Source organism: Sphaerodactylus townsendi, linkage group LG06, assembly GCF_021028975.2.
Source record: "Sphaerodactylus townsendi isolate TG3544 linkage group LG06, MPM_Stown_v2.3, whole genome shotgun sequence".
Classification (NCBI taxonomy): domain Eukaryota; kingdom Metazoa; phylum Chordata; class Lepidosauria; order Squamata; family Sphaerodactylidae; genus Sphaerodactylus; species Sphaerodactylus townsendi.
This window is the reverse complement of record NC_059430.1, coordinates 116,763,213-116,783,263: the sequence shown is the minus strand read 5'-3', so window position 1 is coordinate 116,783,263 and position 20,051 is coordinate 116,763,213. Positions and strand designations below refer to the sequence as shown.

Here is a 20,051-nt window from a genome sequence, read left to right as displayed (position 1 = left end):
TGTGGCAGAGCAGAAGCTTGGACCTGCGCCTCTCAGATATTAGTATGACAGTGTAACACCACTGCCTCTTGTCAGTTGAGAGTTGTCAGTACTCAATGGAGACTCCATGTCTAGAGACAGTGTACCTCATATTCTGAGACAGAGGGGATGCTGGAGATCTTTCCCAAGGCAACAGCTCTGGTACATTTTTTTATCCTGCTGTTCCTCTGAGAAATCCAGGGCGTGGTGGTTCTAAAGTATTTATCTTCACGACAGTCCTGTGAGGTGGGATAGTCTGAGAGTGAACAATCAATTGTCTGGTAATCTCCCCCCCTCCCCCACACACACATACACCCTGCCCTTGCAAGTAAAGCAGGAGTTTGAGCTGGATTCTCACAGTTCTTGATCTAACCAATACACCATACTGCCATTGGTCAACAGGAGAGAATGCTGAGTTGGCATAACCCCTTGGTCTAATCTTGCAAGATTTTGCATTGTACCTCAGACAAGAGCATGACACCTAACATATATTATGAAACTATATGGAAGTAATCTTTGCCTGCAGTCCAGTGTTTATCTTCCTGCAAAATAAACCACCTGCAAGCTGATGTGATATGTGTCTTCTTGCAGAGATTCCTCTGGGGTTTAGAGGCAAACTGCATCTCCACATGGAGGCTCTATTCAGCAGGAGAATGTTAGCTATTGGCACTTCCACAATGCGCCCATTCATAAAAATCAAAAGTCTGTGACTCCCCGTTGCCTGGGGGGAATGGACTCATTTGGGGCTGTCTGTTAACCAGGATTCTGGGATTCTCTTCCTAACTCTGGGATCTTTGGGAGTGGGGTGGGGGGAGTTCAAAGGTGTGAGCTCTCTCCCCCCCCCCCCTATAGATCCACCTCTTGGTTTCCACTGGTTGTTTCCTCCCCACGTGGAAAGAAGAGGGGGGAGAAACCCCAACCCAGCACCGGATCTTCGCGCCAGTCTTCTGCCGCATTCGCTCTTGCAACGGATCAGACCCTACGAGGAGCATCGCCGCCAGCACCATGGCTACCGTCCCGGCGCCCCATGATGGTGAGACTCCCCCTTGCTTCTCCCCATTGGGCCAAGGGGGATCCCACAAGCTCATCCAGTCCACCCCTCTCTGCAGATGAGTCTGGAGAGGTGCCACTCTCTCTTTCGGCTGGGGGAGGGAGAGGGACGGGTGGCTATCGAAGCACGCAAGAGACCCCCCCACCCCCACATTAGAGTCAAGAGGCAGTCCAGGCTCGCTCATGGGGAGGGGGGGGGGGAATTCCCAAGAATTCACTGCAGGGCATGTCGAACCGGAGATGCCGCGGACCGCCGCAACCTCTCAGGCGAATCTGGAGTGGCTCTGGAGTCACTCCGAAGTGACCACCTGGGTTCCAGCCGGGGGCATTACAGCCGCCGCCACCTTTGCCTCTAAGGCCCCCCCCCGCCCCTAGTTCCCCCTGCCTCACTTACTTCGGAAAAACTCCTACGGAACTGGGGGGGGGGGTACCTTTGCGTGGGTTTGGGGAAAGCAAGGCGCAGGTGCGAGGATGGCATGATGCGTGGCAATGCGTTTACAGGGAGAGACTGCAGAGGCAGGTGCGAGGCTGTGTGTCTCTCCCCCCCCCCCCAGCCTCTGGGGGAAGCCCCTGCAGGGACGGAGCCGGGTCTGGAGGGGGGGGGGGTTGCGCGGCGTGGCGTGGCGCCGGACTGAGACTCACTGCGGTCCCCGCCAGCCTTTTGCTCCTGTTCTGCAGCTGCGGTTTGATTGACGGGAGGGAGAGCATCAGGAATGCTGCCGGTGGAAGGGATGCGACGGGTGGCATGTGTCTGGGGGGGGGGGGGGGGGGGCGCTTTCCATGGAGATCGGGACAGTTTGTACAGCGCAGCTGGCACGGAGCGTGTGGCCCGCCTCGTAAGTGGGGTGGCCAACCTCCAGGCGTGTCCTGGAGATCTCCCGGAATGCCCCCCCCATCTCCAGAGGACAAAGGTGTGAAGAAAAAAACTTCTTTGGAGGCTGGACTCCGGGACATTATAAGCCACAGAGACCCCCTCCCTCCCCTTCCAAAATTTTGCCTGCCCCAGGATCCACCCCTCCCCCACCCAGTTTCCAGAAATGTCCCAACCTGGAGTTGGCATGGTGTAGTGGTTAAGAACAGGTGGACTCTAATCTGGTGGGCCCGGTTCGATTCGCCCCTCCGCCACGTGAGCAGCAGACTCTATTTTGGTGGACCAGGTTTGTTTCCCCGTTCCTTCAGCTGAAGCCTGCTGGGTGACCTTTGGCTAGTCCCAGTTCTCTCAGAACTCTCTCAGCCCCACCTACCTCACAAGGGATCCGTTGCGGGGACAGGAAGGGAAGGAGTTTGGAAGCCACTTGGAGACTTTTTACAGGAGAGAAAAGTGGGGTATAAATCCAGACTCTTCTTGGCAAGTCTGCAGAATGCAGGACTCATTTTCTGTTTCCCTGTTACAATCGTGGGTTGAGGCTGAGCTCTTGATGCAGGGGAAAAGTGGATGCCTATTTGTGTAGGGTTGCAATGTGAACGGGGTGGGGGTGGGGAGATTAATAGTGCAGGAAACAGCAGGCATCTGGGATGCAAGGACTGGAGAACCCGCCTCTGCCAGCAGTTTGGACATCCTGCCAGACCTCAATGGGGCTGCTTTACTGTGATCTGGAACCAGGGGTTTGTTGTGATTGCAAAAGGCTTCAGTTGTTCTTTGTGATTCCCGCCCCCAGGGTGCCTGAATCAGAGGCGGAGGCTTGAAGTGAGCTTTGCAAACTGCAGTTTGCTCAAACTGTGGTTTGGTGGAATGCAAGGACAGATGAACGATAGTTACCCCTGGGTTCAGGAGATCTCTGCGCTGCTAGGAGTGCTGAGCAGGCAGCGAAGGAAAGCAGATCTGGTGATTTTCTGCTCCCTTACAGAATTACACTCTTTTCCGTGGATTTAAGAAGGGGTGTAAAATCACTTAAGGAGGAACTGTTATCTACTTGCCAGTGTTCTCCGTCCCACTATCCAAAGCAGTCAGAGTGCCTTACAAGGTTCCCCATTCATCTTCTTTGGGTGCTTTCATACATGCTGAATAATGCACTTTCATTCCACTTTCAATGCACTTTAGTGACCACTTGCAAATGGATTTTTCTGTTTCACACAGTCAAATTCAGCTGAAAAGTGGACTGAAAGTGGACTGAAAGTGCATTATTCAGCGCGTGTGAAAGCACCCAAAGAAGAGGAATGGGGAACCCTGTACAGCACCCTGACCACCTTGGACAGTGGGACGGAGAGCACTGTCAATCCATTTTCAATGCACTTTTCAGCTGAATTTTGCTGTGTGAAACAGCAAAATACATTTTCAAGTGGTCACTAAAGTGCACTGCAAGCGGAATGAAAGTGCATTATTCAGCACATGTGAAAGCACCCAAAAAAGAGGAATGGGGAACCTTGTACAGCACTCTAACCACTTTGGACAGTGGGATGGAGAACACTGTCAATCCACTTCCAATGCACTTTTCAGCTGAATTTTGCTGTGTGAAACAACAAAATACATTTCCAAGTGGTCACTAAAGTGCATTGCAAGTGGAATGAAAGTGCATTCTTCAGCACATGTGAAAGCACCCTTTATCTCCATGACAACTCTGTAAAGGGGGTTAGGCAGAGGGAATGTGACCGGCTCCAGGTCACCTGGTGAGCTTTATGATTAGTTCACCCCCACTACTCTACCGCCATCAATTCTGTACCAGGAAGTTCACACTTGAGCTCTAAGCCAGGGTTAGCTCCAAACTGTATCTTAGCCATTAAGCATAGAGCCACTTCCACCCTGATGAGCCACCAGCACCTCCCTCTTCAAAAAGGACCTAAACACATGAAGCTGCCTTCAACTGGGTTAGACTCTTGGTCCATCAAATTCCGTATTTCCTGCTAACTTTCCAGGGTCTCAAGGAAAGATCTATCACACCACCTTCTGCAGCAGTGGTGGCGAACCTTTTCAAGACCGAGTGCCCAAATTGCAACCCAAAACCCACTTATTTATCGCAAAGTGCCAACACGGCAATTTAACCTGAATACTGAGGTTTTAGTTTAGAAAAAACGGTTGGCTCTGAGGCATGCATTACTTAGGAGTAAGCTTGGTGGTAGTCGGTGGCTTTGCATTGAAGCAACTGTGCAATGCTTCAAACTGGTGAATCACGACCATAGGAGGGTTTACTCAGAACAAGCCCCATTGCCAGCAACCGAGCTTACTCCCAGGTAAAGGATCGTGCTTTAGTTCTTTGCATGAAAATCAGTGGGGTTTAACAGTGCTTAACAGGGTTACCTACACTGCTTCCCCAAAACTAGGTCTTAGGTTTAATGCTAATAATCGAGCCCAGTGGCCCAGGCCAGCCTAGATGTGGGGGGGGGGGGCAGGGTGAGGGCGACTGTTTGTGCGTGCCCACGGAGAGGGCTCTGAGTGCCACCTCTGGCACCCATGCCATAGGTTCGCCACCACTGTTCTACGGTCTACCTGATCTGTTTTTTTTGGGAGATGCTGAGGACGGAATTTGGGGTCTTCCGCCTGCAATGCATAGGCTTTCCCATGCTCTTTCTCCTTAAGAAGACCACATAAAGTTGACTTATGCAGAATTAGATTCTGGGTACATCAAGGTCAATATTGTCTACTGCGAGACCACGGCCACATAGCTGGAAAACCCACAACAGCCAGTTGATTCTGGCCATGAAAGCCTTTGACAGTACATCCGTGCTGTCGACTCCGGTGGGCAGCAGCAACCCATGGTCTCAAGGAAAGGTCTATCACACCACACCCTGCCCGATCTTTTTAACTGGAGATGCCTTCCCCATGCAAAACAGAGGCTTTTCTACGGAGCCATGGCCCTTCTCCTTAACGAGGCCACATAAAGCTGCTTGATACTGAGTTAGGCTATTGGTCTACTGAGGCCAGTGTTGCTTGCTCTGACTGGCAGCGTCTCTACAGTGAAACGGGCATAATGTGTGACTGGTACTGACCCTCCAAATGGTGATGTGTGTATGGGCCCCCTGCCGCACATGCAGAATATAATGCACTTTCAATCCACTTTCACAATTGTTCGCAAGGGGATTTTGCTATTCTGCACAGTTGCAAAGTGCATTGAATGTGGATTGAAAGTGCATTATTCTGCATATGCGGAAGGGACCTGGGGGAAGGTTGCCAGCTCTGGGTTGGGAAATACCTGGAGGTTTGGGGACTGGAGCCTGGGCTGGGTTGGATTTGGGGCCAGGAGGGGCCTCCCTCAGCAAGATATAATGCCCTACAATCCATCCTCAAAGGCCCCTTCTGCACATGCAAAATAATGCATTTTCAAACCACTTTCACAACTGTTTGCAAGTGGATTTTGCCATTCTGCACAGCTTCAAAGAGCACTGAAAGCAGTTTGAAAGTGCATTATTCTGCATGTGCGGAATGAGCCAAAAGCATGTTTTCCCTAGGGAACCAAAGTTGGTTGTCAGGAGATCAGTTGTACCAGTGGGAGATCTCCAGGTCCTACCTGGAGATTGGCAACCCAGGTGGAGGGAATGGGCTCCCATAGATGTACAGTGGTGGAAGAGGCTTTATCATTCCCTGCCTTTCATCCAGCCTGTTTTTACAGATCGAAAAAGACTATGGGGGTTGGATGTTCCTCTTACACTATCTGCTCAGGAGACGTGCAAAACCAGCAGTGGGACAGCAAGGTTGCCCGCCAGTGGCCCTTTCCGCTCTTCAAAAACATAGTGGGCGACCGGCAAGGAACAACAAGGGGTTTCTTACCACATGGGTGCTGGGGATCCCATTTCTCCCAGACCCACTGAAGGTGAATGCTGGTCACATGTTCAATGCAAGTTGGGTTAGGGCAGTGGTTCTCAACCTTCCTAATGCCGTGACCCTTTAAGACAGTTCCTCATGTTGTGGTGACCCCCAACCCTAACATTTATCCATTTTACAGATGGAGAACACTGATGCAGAGAGTCTTAGGCGACCCCTGTGAAAGGGTTGTTCGACCCCCAAAGGGACCCCGACCCCCAGGTTGAGAACCACTGGGTTAGGGCCTTCCCCATTTGACTCTCCTCTAATGTCTCATTTAATCAGGGCCTCAGAAGGAGTCGCAGTCTTTCCCGTCATCTCCCACCTTTTTTTTTAACTGGAGGTGCCGAGGATTGAACCTGGGGCCTTCTGCAGGCCAAGCAGTTGCTCTATCCCCTGAGCCATGTCCTCCTCTGAACCCCATTGTCTGTTCATTTGGTGTCAAGAAGTAGATGGCTGCATCTTGTGTGACACTGGGTATGGGAGGGGTGCTGTCTTGGGTGTGTATGTCCTGGGTATGTGATGGTGCTCACATGGATACTCGTTGCCTGAGTGTACGTGTGTGAAATTTAATACTTTGTGCACATGCCGAGCACATAATTGTGTGTGTGTGTGTTGGGCCATCTGTTCTTTTGTGGATGCGTGAATGACATTTTCTTCCGGGCGTGTGTCTTGTCTCGGGTGGGTGTATGCGAAAGAAATCTGTGCTTGGCGGCATGCTTGCTTCTCAGGTTCAGCGAGAGCTGTGTGGGTGGGGGCGGGAGATAATTCCCTGGCGTTTCCCCAACTTCCTAGCTCCACCTTTGGGTGTTAAAGGCAGGGCATTCGACTGTGTCGTCGTGACACTGAACTGCAGCCGGTGGGTTTATCATGTCCCCAAGGGGATGCCATTTGTGATGGGAAGGACAATGTAGGAAGGAACCAGACACATTTCAACAAAAGTGTGCACGTAGGTGAGACCTGAGTATTCCGTGTTGAGCAACGGTGACCTTTGCGTCAATGAACGCTAAGAAAGAAGTAGTGCTGTTTTCTCTGGCAGGGGAATTCTCAACCAGCCCTTTCTCAGCGTGAGCACAGGGCAAGACATACGCTGTGAAGCTGAGATACAGTCTATCTGTGTGTATGTGTAACCTCTTTCTGTGGGTTCTGTGGGGCAGAACTTGGGATGAGTTGCAAAGAACTAAATTTAAACAAATATGTTTACTTTCTTAACATATAACATCAAACATCAACATTTACGTCACACTTCAAGGTCCTGTTGCATTTTTAAGTCCTTATATTTACAGTATACTGCCAAGTCCAATTCTTCTTTGCAAGTGGGTTGGCTCCTGAAGACTCCAAGGGCTTGATGAACAGGATTCAACATGATGAAGGTTTCCAGGAGAACTCTCACTCATTACAAACATAAAAAGAAACCCTGAAACAATAAACTCCAACATTTACAACATAGCAAAAATAAACAACTACCTTCCCAGTAGTTCTCAACAATATTGCAGTTACCTTAACAAGGTATTAAGGGCTTATAGAAACCAAGGTCCGAGTCTGGTAGCCTTGTCTCATTCAAAATGCTCTGCAGCCCTTTTGCTGCTCTGAGTCTCCACCCCTTTCTGGGTCAACCCATTCTGAGCATGGGGGTTACATATGCATGCATGCCGTGGCTAGTAGCTCTTCCTTTCCTCTGCATGATCCAGCAGCCCTGCTTTCTAGGCCAAGGTGATGTGCTTTTCCGCACGCAGGCTGGGGAGGTGATTCCTCCTGGAGAGGGTTGGGCATTTAACTCGTAGCCAGCTGCAGGTTGTTTTCACACATTACCCAGAGGCAAACCTGGATTGGTCAGCCCATCCAATCGGATGGTTACGATTCCCTAGCAAGTGTTTTTAGATGAGTCAAGCATTGGTTGCATCCACGCTTGACACTCTGAAGTGAACGCTAGAAGCGGTTCAGCCGTAGAGCTGTAGAAATGGAATGTGTGAAATCCCCCTTCCCAACAAACACTTAGGCCCAAAGGAAATCTGGGTGAGCATCGCCTGGGGACATCTTCATCCCTGTTCACAAGTGAGAGCAGCAGTGGCGTAGCGGTGAAGAGCAGGTGCACTCTAATCTGGAGATCCGGGTGTGATTCCCCGCTCTGCCACTTGAGCTGTGGAGGCTTATCTGGGGAATGAGATTAGCCTGTGCACACCAGCACATGCCAGCTGGGTGACCTTGGGCTAATCACAGTTTTTCCGAGCTCTCTCAGCCCCACCCACCTCACAGGGTATTTGTTGTGAGGGGAGAAGGGCAAGGAGATTGTAAGGCCCTTTGAGTCTCCTTACAGGAGAGAAAGGAGGAGGTATAAATCCAAACTCTCCTCCTCCTCCTCCTCCTCCTCCTTCTCTTCTTCTTCTTCTTCTTCTTCTTCTTCTTCTTCTTCTTCTTCTTCTTCTTCTTCTTCTTCTTTGCCCCCCCCCCCGAACCAAACTGCACCAAACTTGGGGAGTAGCATAAGGACAGTCTCCTGATGATACGCTGAAATTTTGGTGCCACTAGCCTAAAAACTGCGCCCCTGTAGGCCAAAAACGGAAAACCACTAAAAATACCCAAAAACGAACCCTGCATTTTTGGTGCCCCCCACAATGTGATGCCATGGGCAGCTGCCCACCTTGCCCAATGGGCATGACGCCCCTGGGTTGAGTAATTCTCATGTTACATTCAACCCATGTGCAGCTGAATGTGAGACTGAAATCACACTTTTATTGATTCCCAAAGCTGCTGTTTTATTTATACCCTGCCTCTCTCCCCAATAAGACCTCCAAGTGGCTTACGTCATTCTCCTATCCTCCATTTTATCCTCACCACAACCCTGTGAGGTGGATTGTTAGGTGAGGGTATGTGACTGGCCAGGGCCCCCCAGTGAACTTCCACGGCAAGAGTGGGGAATCAAACTTTGGTCTTCCAGATCCTATACATTTTTTAGGGTAAAGGTGACGCCAGATTTGAGGATTCATCCGCCATTTCCTGGACCGTGTTTGTTCTAGAATGGTCCGCTTGGGTCCTAGTGTCTTGGGGACAGGTAGGAACAAGGACCCAAACAGAGCATTCTAGAACAAAGACAGTCCAGGAAATGACAGATGAATTCTCAAACCTGGTGTCACCTTTATGCTGAAAAAGGTATATGGAACTCTAACCACATGCTGATCAGTCCAGAAATCTGCCCCAGGTTTCATTTGTAAAGGGAATATAGGTTAACTCTTTCTTACAAACATGCGTTCAGTGTAACATGTGAACAGAACTGATATGTGGATCCTAAGAGCACAGTTGCTACCTATTATCAGACGAGCTTTTTCCAGCGCGTTATAGATCTTTTCCTGGTGCATTTTGGAAGGGACTTGAAGAAAATTGGGGAAGCCCATTCGTCTTGACCACTGGAAGGAGACACCCACAGAGGGCAAATTCAGTCAGGCAAACTAGGAGAGCATGAATGTGTCTGCATGTGCAAAGATACTGTGAATATATATACTGGGATGTAGAACACTTCTGGAGTGTTCACAACTTTAAAAAAATACAGATTAATTTGTATGGATTTATTATCTGCCTGGAACATTCTTCATTGCCCTGATTTCACTACTCCAGCCTCATCAGATCTTGGAAGCTAAGCAAGATTGGCCCTGGTTAGAGAATGGCAAACCATCTCTGAACACTCTGGCGAAAACCCTACAGGGTTGCTATAAGTCAGCTGTAACTTGACTGTACTTTCCATCAGCCATTCCTTCTAGGAACTCTGACTGGCATGCACTGCTCTCCTTCATCTTCACAACAACTCTGTGGGGTAGATTAGGCTGGGTGACTGTGATTGGCCCGAGGCCACCCAGTGATCTTCATGAAAGTAGGGGGATTCGAACACAAGTCTCCTGAATGCTCGTCCACCCATTACACCAAACTGACTCTCCACACTACTGCTCCAGAACTCGGTTCTCTTGCAACTGATATTAATTTGCATTAGGATGACTTCTGGATATGTAAATATTCATTGGAATGGGAAGGGAATCTGTACGTTTCAATGGATACTGAGCATGTTTCTCACTCTTCAGTAGTCCAAAGAACAGGAAGCGCTTAAGGAATGTGCGTTAAGCTTTGGTGAAGATCGGTCTGCAGGCCTGTAGCCAATCTCTGCCTTCTTCTATAATTTCCATCGCTATTTTTGCCATCCGAGAACCTGAGAAGTGTTACATCTGTGGGGTGCTAGAGGAATGCATATTCATGAGCCCCGGTTGTGGTTTATCTTCTCTGGAGATTCATGCGTGGTGATCCTTCGGGGCTTTCCAAAATGTTCCCACGAAACTAAGGCATTGCTTACTCGACGGGACTTGTGAGCGTACCAGCATGTGACCTACAGTGCGACAGAGTGCTTCACTCTGCCTGTGAAAGAGCTTTGTGCCATCCGGAAGTGCGCATCCTGCTATGCTAACACTGCAGGATCTTCCCATAGGTATTGCCTCACCTGCAGGGTGCTTGTCCTCTCTGGAAGGTACACAGTTGTCGAAAGCGAGCATGACAAACGTCCTCTGTCAAAGGGTTTTTGCTGGCACATCCGTGAAGCTAGAGAACCGGGCTTGCGCTGAGTAATGTCGCTCATCAAAATGCAATATCTCTTCTCCTATTGTATGATCCTTACCTCATTGAGTTTTACAGCAACCCTGCAAATTAGTATTCCCCATTTGCAGATGGAGAAATTGAAGTGTCTCGAAGCGAGTTGCTGGCCAACACCACCAGCTTCTTTCTTTGGCCAACTCCATTTTAAAAAGACAACTTCATGTGAAACTTGCTAACGAAGCATCGTCCGAATTTTAGGGAGATTCGTAATCCACTTTGCCTGGGTGATAAATTTTAACATGGGAAAGATCCCAGTTCAATGCAATACCTTTTTAAAAAAAATCTTTTCACCTTGAAAAAACAACTTATTGATTGATTGATTGATTGATTGATTGATTGATTGTTTAGAATTGTATACCGCCCCATCCCCAAGGGGCTCTGGGCGGTGCACAACAAAGTCAACGCATATACAATTTATAACAAGAGATCACAACAAGTGACCACATAAACAATGATTACATTTACTAAACTCCATTACAATCCATTAAAACAGCGGTCAATACAATAATAACAGGCGTCCCATAACCCAATTTATTAAAAAGCCTCCCCAAAAGGGGGGGAACGGCCGGACTCCTCTCTAGGAGGGTAACATAGATGTAGACAAAAATAGGGTGGTAAAAAGTGAGTAGGGGTGGTGGTGCCAGTGTTTATAACTGGGTATGTGGTAGGGGTAGGGAGCTAGGATTAGGAAAATAACATTCTTCTAAGCAAGTTCAAATTGGGAGAAATCCCCCCCTCCCAATCTGAACTCAATTAATCAGTTTATCCATATACACAGTATATTAATTTTTCAACACTGAAGTAGGAGGCTGGGCAGAATATGAATTCTACATTTACATTGATGTTGAAATTGACATAGCTATTGGTCAATTAATCCTGGGAGCTGTAGTTCACAAGACGTCAGTGGCAGACCACACACGGGGATAGGTCGGGTCAAACTACCCTGGGTGCAATGGTGGGGGGGCTGCAAAATCGTCCCCCACCCCTCTCCTCCCCCATGCCAACCCAACTCAGAAGAGCTGGGTCGGCACGGGGGAGGTGCCTACAGACAGAGCAGACCTGCTGCCAAGGTGCCCATCTGAGCCGCATCCTTCCCTCCCCAGGCCCTCAGGGGTGAGGCTTGAGGGTGCTGCCGACCTGCTGCCACTTCGGTGCCTGTCCAAGCCGCCCCTCCCCCTGAGCCCACCCCCAAGTAGGGGGGGAGGCCTGGAGCAGGTGTTGTCCCCAGGTGCCATTGCCCCCCAATACGCCTATACAGGACCTTCTAATAAAGAATTCTCAGCATTCTCACAAACCTTTAATGCCATAGATTGGGGTGGGGGGGAACCATATTGTTTTGGACTGGTTGACCCTGGCAGTACAGGCATGCTCAAAGTGATAATCTGGCAGGAACCATCTCCCCCCAGCATAAACAGTGCATGACAGCCAGGTGCACTTATTCAATTACTTGAATATTTAAACTTCCCCTTTCTCCCCTATGACATCTTGAAGCAGTTTAGCAACATTTTCTCCCCTCCTTCAATTTACCATCACAACAACCCTGCGAGGTGGGTTCGGCTAACAGAGTGCAATGTCTTTCCCTCCAGGTCGCCAGGGTTCTAAATACCTTTGATTGGCATTGCAAAAAAAAAAAACCCCACACATACAAGGCAATACAGTAACAAAACTAAGAAAACCTTATAATCTTAAATACAACATTGTCTCGGCGTGGTACCCTGTTTCCCCGAATATAAGACATCCCCGGAAAATAAGACGTAGTAGAGGTTTTGCTGAAGTGCAAAATATAAGGCATCCCCCCAAAGGTAAAACATAGCAAAGTTTTTGTTTGGAAGCATGCCTGACGAACAGAATACAGAAATATAAGACATCCCCTGAAAATAAGACATAGCGCATCTTTGGGAGCAAAAATTAATATAAGGCACTGTCTTATATTCGGGGAAACACGGTAGTGAAAACTAAATAATCGGCCCCAAGAGGCTCAAAGTTAGTACTGTATATTGAACATAAATAAGCTATTTTAATCACTGAATACAGACTGTCAATTCTTCAGGCAAGTGGTACGTACAAAGCAAACATAGGATGCAACGTCTCCTTAGAATAATATTACAAGTGGTGGTTGCAGATCTCCTGATATCCCAAGTGATCTCCAAGGGACAGAGATCAGCTCACCTGGAGAAAATGGTCCCTTAGAAAGGTGGGATCTGTGGCATTATACCCCACTGAACTCTCTCCCCTGCCCAAACCTCGCCCTCCACAGGGTCCGCCCCTAAAATCAGCAGGTATTTCCCAATCTGGTGTTGGCATCCAGAAAGGACACTCTGAAACTGTCTATGACCGAGTAGGAACTTGAACCCAGAGCTTAGCTGGACGCTAACCGCTATGCCAAGAGGGCTGAGGAGAGAAAGACACTGTGACTTTTTAATTTCCGCTCTGGGATCAAAGGAGCAGGGCTCCAATGTGGCCTCGTTCAAAGGATCCCTTGTTTTGTGACAAATTCGCCATCAAATCCTGAGTTCCTGCCTCTGAGATGCATATCTCTCCGTGACCTCAAGTCTGGCCTTCAAGGACTCCTGAGGGTCTGGCTTGGAGCCATTCCTTCCCACCCCTCCCAGACTCCCCACAGGGTCAGCACATTCACAAGATCTCTGAGCCAGGCCCGAGCAGCACTGCAGAGGAGCGGCAGCACCTGGCCAACTGCTTTGGCACAGGGACTCGATGGGGAAGCGGGGGAGAAAGAGGTAGCGGGGAAGGGGGGGAGTGCCTTGGCCAGACCGTGGCGGGGAAATGCTTTTTTTCCAAGCTAAGAGGCAGCTCTGGGAAATGACTCTCCTTTTTTATCGCTTTCCTCCATCTCTGCGACTGCAACCCAGGCAGGGCTCTCGCCCGTCTGCAGGGTGTTTCTTTGGCTGGCTTCCAGAACCGTCTCAGAATCCTGCAAACTCAGGGCAGGAGAAACGGACCCGCAGGGATTCATCCATCTCATCCAACGTCCGGCCTACTGCTTCCCGGAAAGGATGCAGGAAAACAGGAGCGTCCCAAAGGATACTCAGGGAGCAGACACAGGGAGGATTGGGGGGTACTGATAGATACTTGGGGAGACCGACCCCCTCGGCTTGCAAACTAGGGATGCCAGATTCCCCCTAGCCACCAGTAAAGGTTTTCTTGATTATATGCCTATTAAAGGTTCTGGACTGGACTGGGCACCAGTAAAGAAGAAGAAGAAAGAAGAAGATTTTGGATTTATATCCCCCCTTTCTCTCCTGCAGGAGACTCAAAGGGGCTTACAATCTCCTGGCCCTTCCCCTCTCACAACAAACACCTTGTGAGGTAGGTGGGGCTGAGAGAGCTCCAAGAAGCTGTGACTATCCCAAGGTCACCCAGCTGGCATGTGTGGGAGTGCACAGGCTAATCTGAATTCCCCAGATAAGCCTCCACAGCTCAGGCGGCAGAGCTGGGAATCAAACCCGGTTCCTCCAGATTAGATACACGAGCTCTTAACCTCCTACGCCACTGAGATCCAGGTCAGAGAAACTCCTGGAAATTTGTGGATGGAGCCTGGCGAGGACAGGGACCCCAGTGGGGCACAATCCCCTAGAGCCCACCCTCCAAAGCATCCATTTTCTCCAGGAGACCTGTAGTCTGCAGATGAGGTGCAATTCCTGGGGATCTCCAGGTCCCACCTGGAGGCTGGCATCCCTACGGCAAACTGAGCAACACCGGCAATGTCTGAGGTGGTGGCAGCTGGACCGAATCTCGGAAAAGCCTCCTGCAGATGGTTGGCCGCAAGCCAGCCGCGAGACTCCCCAACCGTCCCTGTCTCCTCAGCTGCCCCCTCTAAGCCCTGGCAGCCAATTCACACACTGCGCTCGGCTATGCAGTGGCCTGTCTCCATGGCAACTCCCAGTCCCTGCATTGGAGTGTGCATTATTCATCCGCAGTCTTTTCGCTGCTGCTGCTGCTGCAGCTACAGCAGCGAACGCCCTCGATCCTGCATCAAGCAATCTGTCGGGAGACCTCTCTTTACCTCCACACCGCAGGGAAGAAACCCTCTTCACGTGTGACAGCGAGCGCATGTCCAATTTATGCACAACCGCCCTTTCGATTGTGCTTTTGTACATTCTTTGAGTAATTTGCAGGTTACATTCAACACATATACACAGAGGTGGGATCCAAAAATGTTAATAACAGGTTCCGATGGTGGTGGGATTCAAACAGTGGCGCCGCCGCACTCACGCACCTCCAGTCCCTATTGGGCAGGGAGGTTGCTTTAGTAACCCCTTCTCGGCACTCAGAAAAAATTAGTAACCACTTCTAGAGAACTGGTGAGAACTGGTTGGATCCCACCTCTGCATATACACCTGAACGTGAGACTGAAACCTCACATTCATTCAGGTATGGCTCGCTGGCTTCGTCTCCTAAGTGAATGTGCGTTGGCTCTTTCTTAGAAACTGGAGTGGACAGATCACATGCAGGTGTACCTGCTTTCAATGTAAATGTGAACAGGGCTAGATGGGATGGGATAATTATGGAGACCCATTTGATGACCAGACAGGGCACCGACTAAAAGATGGGTAAATGGGGTGCCCTGGTTTGCAGGACCAAAACACAGAGGAACTTTTCCTTTACTAAGCATTTCCACAACACTGCACAAGACACTTTGCAAACTGGATTTTACTGGGCAAAATCTGCTTGCCCTCCTCAACTGAAATGCATCGAAAGCGGATTGAAAGTACATTATTCCATATGTGGGAAAGCGTCCGAGTGGGAACATGGCTGGTGGGGCCACGACCACGGAGGGAGGTCTCTGCAGGTCTGCCAGTGAGACAGGGCTGAGTTTGAACCAATCCGCTTGTTCTGCAAGTGTGGAAGGGGGTGGGGTTAAAACCTTCTCTAGCTTCAAGAAAACGTGTAGCATTTCAGTGACAGCCAGCATGGTATAACGATTAGGGTTGGATCTGGGAGAGCCGGGGTCGAATCCACAGAAGGTGACACTGGGGCAGTCACACAATCTCAATCTCACCATCCTCACAGGGTTGTTGTGAGGCTAAAATGGAGGAGGGGGAAGTGGCGTCCCCGTTCATCCTCCCCAGATGTGTCTCGTTCCCCTTTGAAGCCATCTGTGCTCCTGGCCCCGACTATATCCACTCGCAGCAAATCCCACAATACACTTAGTCATTGAGGGAAGAAGTATTTCCTTTCATCTGCCTTGAATTTGCTCTGCATCAACTGCACCAATCACGTGCTTCCACACACATACACACACATATCCCTCAAAACTTAAGATTGAGAGAGGGGGGGGGGACTTCTCTCTACCCTCTTTCTCCACCCGTTGCATGAACTTTATAAACCTCTACCAAGTTACACACACACCCCTCTTTTTTGTAACCTAGGAAATCCCAGACTCTTTAATCTCTTCAGCCTCATAGGAAAGGTGCTCAAACCCCATAATCATCTTCTCACGCAGAAAGATAGGATAACCCCACCCACCCCATTACTCCTGGTCCATCAGACACACACACACACACATGCCCACTGCCTAGTGCGCTGTGATTACATTTAAAGAAACAAATCACCGAGCTCAGATCTTTTCTATCTCAAAAGGAACCTCTGAGATTCCCTGCCCCATAAAGGCCCCATCTTGTGGAGGGGAGGGGGTGGCAGGCACAACCATGGAAGAATATTCTGGCGTGTCAAATCCCTTGCTGTCTTCCAGGTTCCCTTTTAGCAAAACAGTGTCAATAGGCCAGTGCTTACTGGCAGACAAGAAATTCACAAGAGTGACACGCTGCCTGTTTGCTGGGAAGAGACGTCCGGAGCGACGCCAGCTCATCCATAAAACAGCTGAGGCTCCGCCCCGGGTGCTATGACTGCAGGAACAATTGAGCAGACAGGCAGGGGAGATGGGGGCCCAGGGCCCAGGAGGAAGAATCAGCAGGGAGAAAATTGCCAATGAGAGCAGCAGTGGCGTAGTTGGTTAAGAGCAGGTGCATTCTAATCTGGAGGAACCGGGTTTGATTCCCAGCTCTGCCGCTTGAGCTGTGGAGGCTTACCTGGGGAATTCAGATTAGCCTGAGCACTCCCACACACGCCAGCAGGGTGACCTTGGGCTAGTCACAGTTCTCCAGAGCTCTCTCAGCCTCACCTACCTCACAGGGTGTTTGTTGTGAGGGGGGAAGGGTAAAGAGTTTGTAAGCCCCTTTGAGTCTCCTTACAGGAGAGAAAGGGGGGATATAAATCCAAACTCTTCTTCTTCAATGCCAGAGTAATGGGAAGTTACATGCATGTGTCAAGTGCCTTCAAGAGGCAGCTGACTTATGCTGGCCCTTTAGGGGTTTTCAAGCCGCCAGACCAGAGGTGGGATCCAGCAGGTTCTCACAGGTTCCCAAGAGTAGGTTACTAATTATTTGTGTGTGCCGAGAGGGGGTTACTAATTGGTGATTTTGCCACGTGATTTTCACCTTAGTTACACCCCTCCTCTCAGCAGTAGCGATCAGAACTTGAAGCAGTCTAGCAGGAGGCGTGTGTGGCAGCCTGCGCCTGTGTGCATTCGTTTCCTTCCCAAGGACCGGCGCAGCGGCTGCGTCCTTGCCATAGCCCCGCCCAGGAATGCCCGGCCACGCCCCCGTCGTGCCCCATCATGCCCCGCCCAGCCCCATTGGCACTATGCCACAATTTGAAGCCCACCACCATGGGAACCTGTTACTAAAATTTTTGGATCCCACTACTGCACCAGACCAATAGAGGTGGTTTGTCATTGCCTTCCTCTGCACAGCATGTATATTAACCAGTGCTGATCCTGTTTAGCTTCCAAGAGCTGATGAGATCAGGCTAGCCCGGGCCCATCGGAGGTTGTCTGTGTGGCCTGCAGCACAGTGAAGTGGGAATGAGCAGCTAGAATTGGGAGCAGTTTCAGGCCACAAGACTGGGGTATGGTTGTCAGCTATGCATTGGGATATTCCTGGAGACAGATGGATCCTGGGGAAGGCAGGAGTCGGGGGGGGGGGGGGGGAAGGACTTCAGCAGGATATAATGCCATACAGACCAACTTTCAGAATATCCATTTTCTCCAGGGGATCTGATCTCTATCTTCTGGAGACCAGCTATAATTGTGGGAGGCCTCCAGCCCCCACTTGAAGGTTGGAAACCCTAACTGGAGGAGGTATATTCGTGAACATTCTTCTGCATGCGAAGACTATCCATGATTTCAATGGTCTGTATAAAGTGGGTAACAGGGGGAAATCTATTTGCATCTCAATGTCATTAATCGTTATTGCTGTTATTAATCGTTCTTAATTGCTGCATTTTAACTTAAATTATTTACAGTCTAGTATGTAACTGTTATTCTATGTTGTTCACCGCCCAGAGCCCTCCGGGGGTTGGGCGGTCTATAAGACTGAGAAAGAAAGAAAGAAAGAAAGAAAGAAAGAAAGAAAGAAAGAAAGAAAGAAAGAAAGAAAGAAAGAAAGAAAGAAAGAAAGAAAGAAAGAAAGAAAGAAAGAAAGAAAGAAAGAAAGAAAGAAAGAAAGAAAGGTGTTGACAAACCGCTCTGTTGCTCCGCGGTCATCTAGCTCCAAAAGTTGCATAGGATTGAGACCACACTGTCTAATGTATTGTTGAAGGCTTTCACGGCCAGAATCACTGGGGTGCTGTGTGGTTTCTGGGCTGTATGGCCGTGTTCTAGCAGCATTCTCTCCTGACGTTTCACCTGCATCTGTGGCTGGCATCTTCAGAGGATCCTTTGAAGATGCCAGCCACAGATGCAGGTGAAACGTCAGGAGAGAATGCTGCTAGAACACGGCCATACAGCCCGGAAACCACACAGCACCCCACACTGTCTAAGTTTTAATATTATCTTTTCTAGCCATCCAGGATAAGGGGTCGCCGCCAGCAGTGAGGGCACTTCATATGCTAAATCCTAAGATAGTGCACTTCAATGCTAAATTTAAGAGACCAAAATGGCAGCTGCAAGGGCACCAGATAGAGCAAACAAAGTGCTTCGAATATTTAGGTGTGGTGTACCGATACAATGGGAAACCCGCAGCCAGTGGTGGGATTCAGCCGGTTCGCACCACTTCGGCAGAACCGGTTGTTAAAATGGTGCTGGTAAACAACCAGTTGTTGAATTATAGGAATACCACCACTGGAACCGGTTGTTAAATTATTTAAATCCCACCACTGCCTATTGCCCACGTACAATCAGTTATTCAGTCGGCTCAAAGGAGCTCGCAGGCAATCTTAAGGGTTTTTTTTACTCACAAGGGTGCGGATTTATCCCAAGTGCAGTTAGACTGTTTGAAGCCAAGGCCCTAGCTCAATTGACCTACGGTGCTCCGCTGGCAATGATTTTGGATTTTGTGCCATTGGAGAGAGTCTTATCGACCTTTCTCAGATCCCTGTTTAACACACCCAAATGTACAGCCAACTTGGTACTAAGGCAAGAAGCAGGGATTGCCAAAGTTGAGACAATATTTTGGAGACTAACCGTTAAATATTGGCTCAAAGTGCTTTCCCATCCCCAGGGATTAGTGCCTTCATGGCTGGCAGCGGCACCTTATCCTGGATGGCTAGAAAAGATAGCATTAAAACTTAGACAGTGTGGCCTCGATCTTATGCAACTTTTGGAGCTAGATAACCGTGGAGCAATGGACATGGTTTGTCAACGCCTTAGTGACATTGAGATGCAAATAGATTTCCCCCCTGTTAACTGCTTTATACAGACCATTAAAATCACGGATAGGTATCTCAGCTGCACCTTATCTATCTGATATAACTTTGGCAAGAAGCCGATGGGCCTTTTCAAGAGCTCTCTTTGAAGCCTTCCCATCAGCTATTCTGATGGGATGAGTTCAAAACATTCCATGCCACAGGAGAACCTGTGGGTATGGCACAGGGGAAGTGGTCTCGATGTCACACATCTTATTGCGCTGTAAGTTACATAAAGGCGAAAGAGCTTTTAATCCAAGCACTGTTAACTCGTCATACATACTCAATTAGAGATAATTCAGACACAAACTTTGTAAGATTGCTATTAGGAGATTGTGCTTCCTCTACATCACAGAAGGTAGTCAAATTTTGTATACTGGTATATAGCAAGCATAGGTTATTATATAAGACAGAGACCTGCATGATGTGATGATGATTGTAATAATATCTGAAGTCAATTTTTTTAATGTTATTAATGAATAAATCTTATATTGGATTTTATATTTTGGATTTTTGTACAAATTGAATGCTATGTCCTTAAATATATTCTGACTTTAAATTATTGGCTGGCCTAAAGGCTGTAATAATAAACGTACTATCTTCTGCATACAGGTTTCCTCCAAGTAGAAAACTAGCACAAGAGGGAGCAAACTAGATGTTGAAAAGAAACTTTATTTTAACTTGTAGGGAAGTTTTGTTTTGTTTTTATTCACGAACGTTCTGCCAAGGTGAGGCAGTATAGTTTTGTAAACCACCTTAGGTTATTGCTAACTCATAGTTTATTAACTAATAGTTTACTAACTGAGTAGTTTACTACTAATAGTTTACTAACTCATGTATACACTCAAAGGGAAGGGAGCTGCTTTTCTGTCTAGTTTACCCACAAGGCTTTACGAATTGACAGCACTTTAGA

The 20,051-nt window shown here is 48.8% G+C and overlaps 1 protein-coding gene across 1 annotated transcript in view; it reads left to right on the top strand.

Moving 5' to 3' along the window:
• The first annotated feature begins 797 nt into the window (after positions 1–797).
• Positions 798–20,051, top strand: part of LOC125435069 (FXYD domain-containing ion transport regulator 7-like) — a 31,154-nt gene continuing 11,900 nt past the window's right edge. The window contains exon 1 of the mRNA XM_048501087.1: positions 798–1,051. Coding sequence (XP_048357044.1) covers positions 1,024–1,051 — 28 coding nt within the window. The 5' untranslated portion in view covers positions 798–1,023. The remainder of the gene's footprint in view (positions 1,052–20,051) is intronic.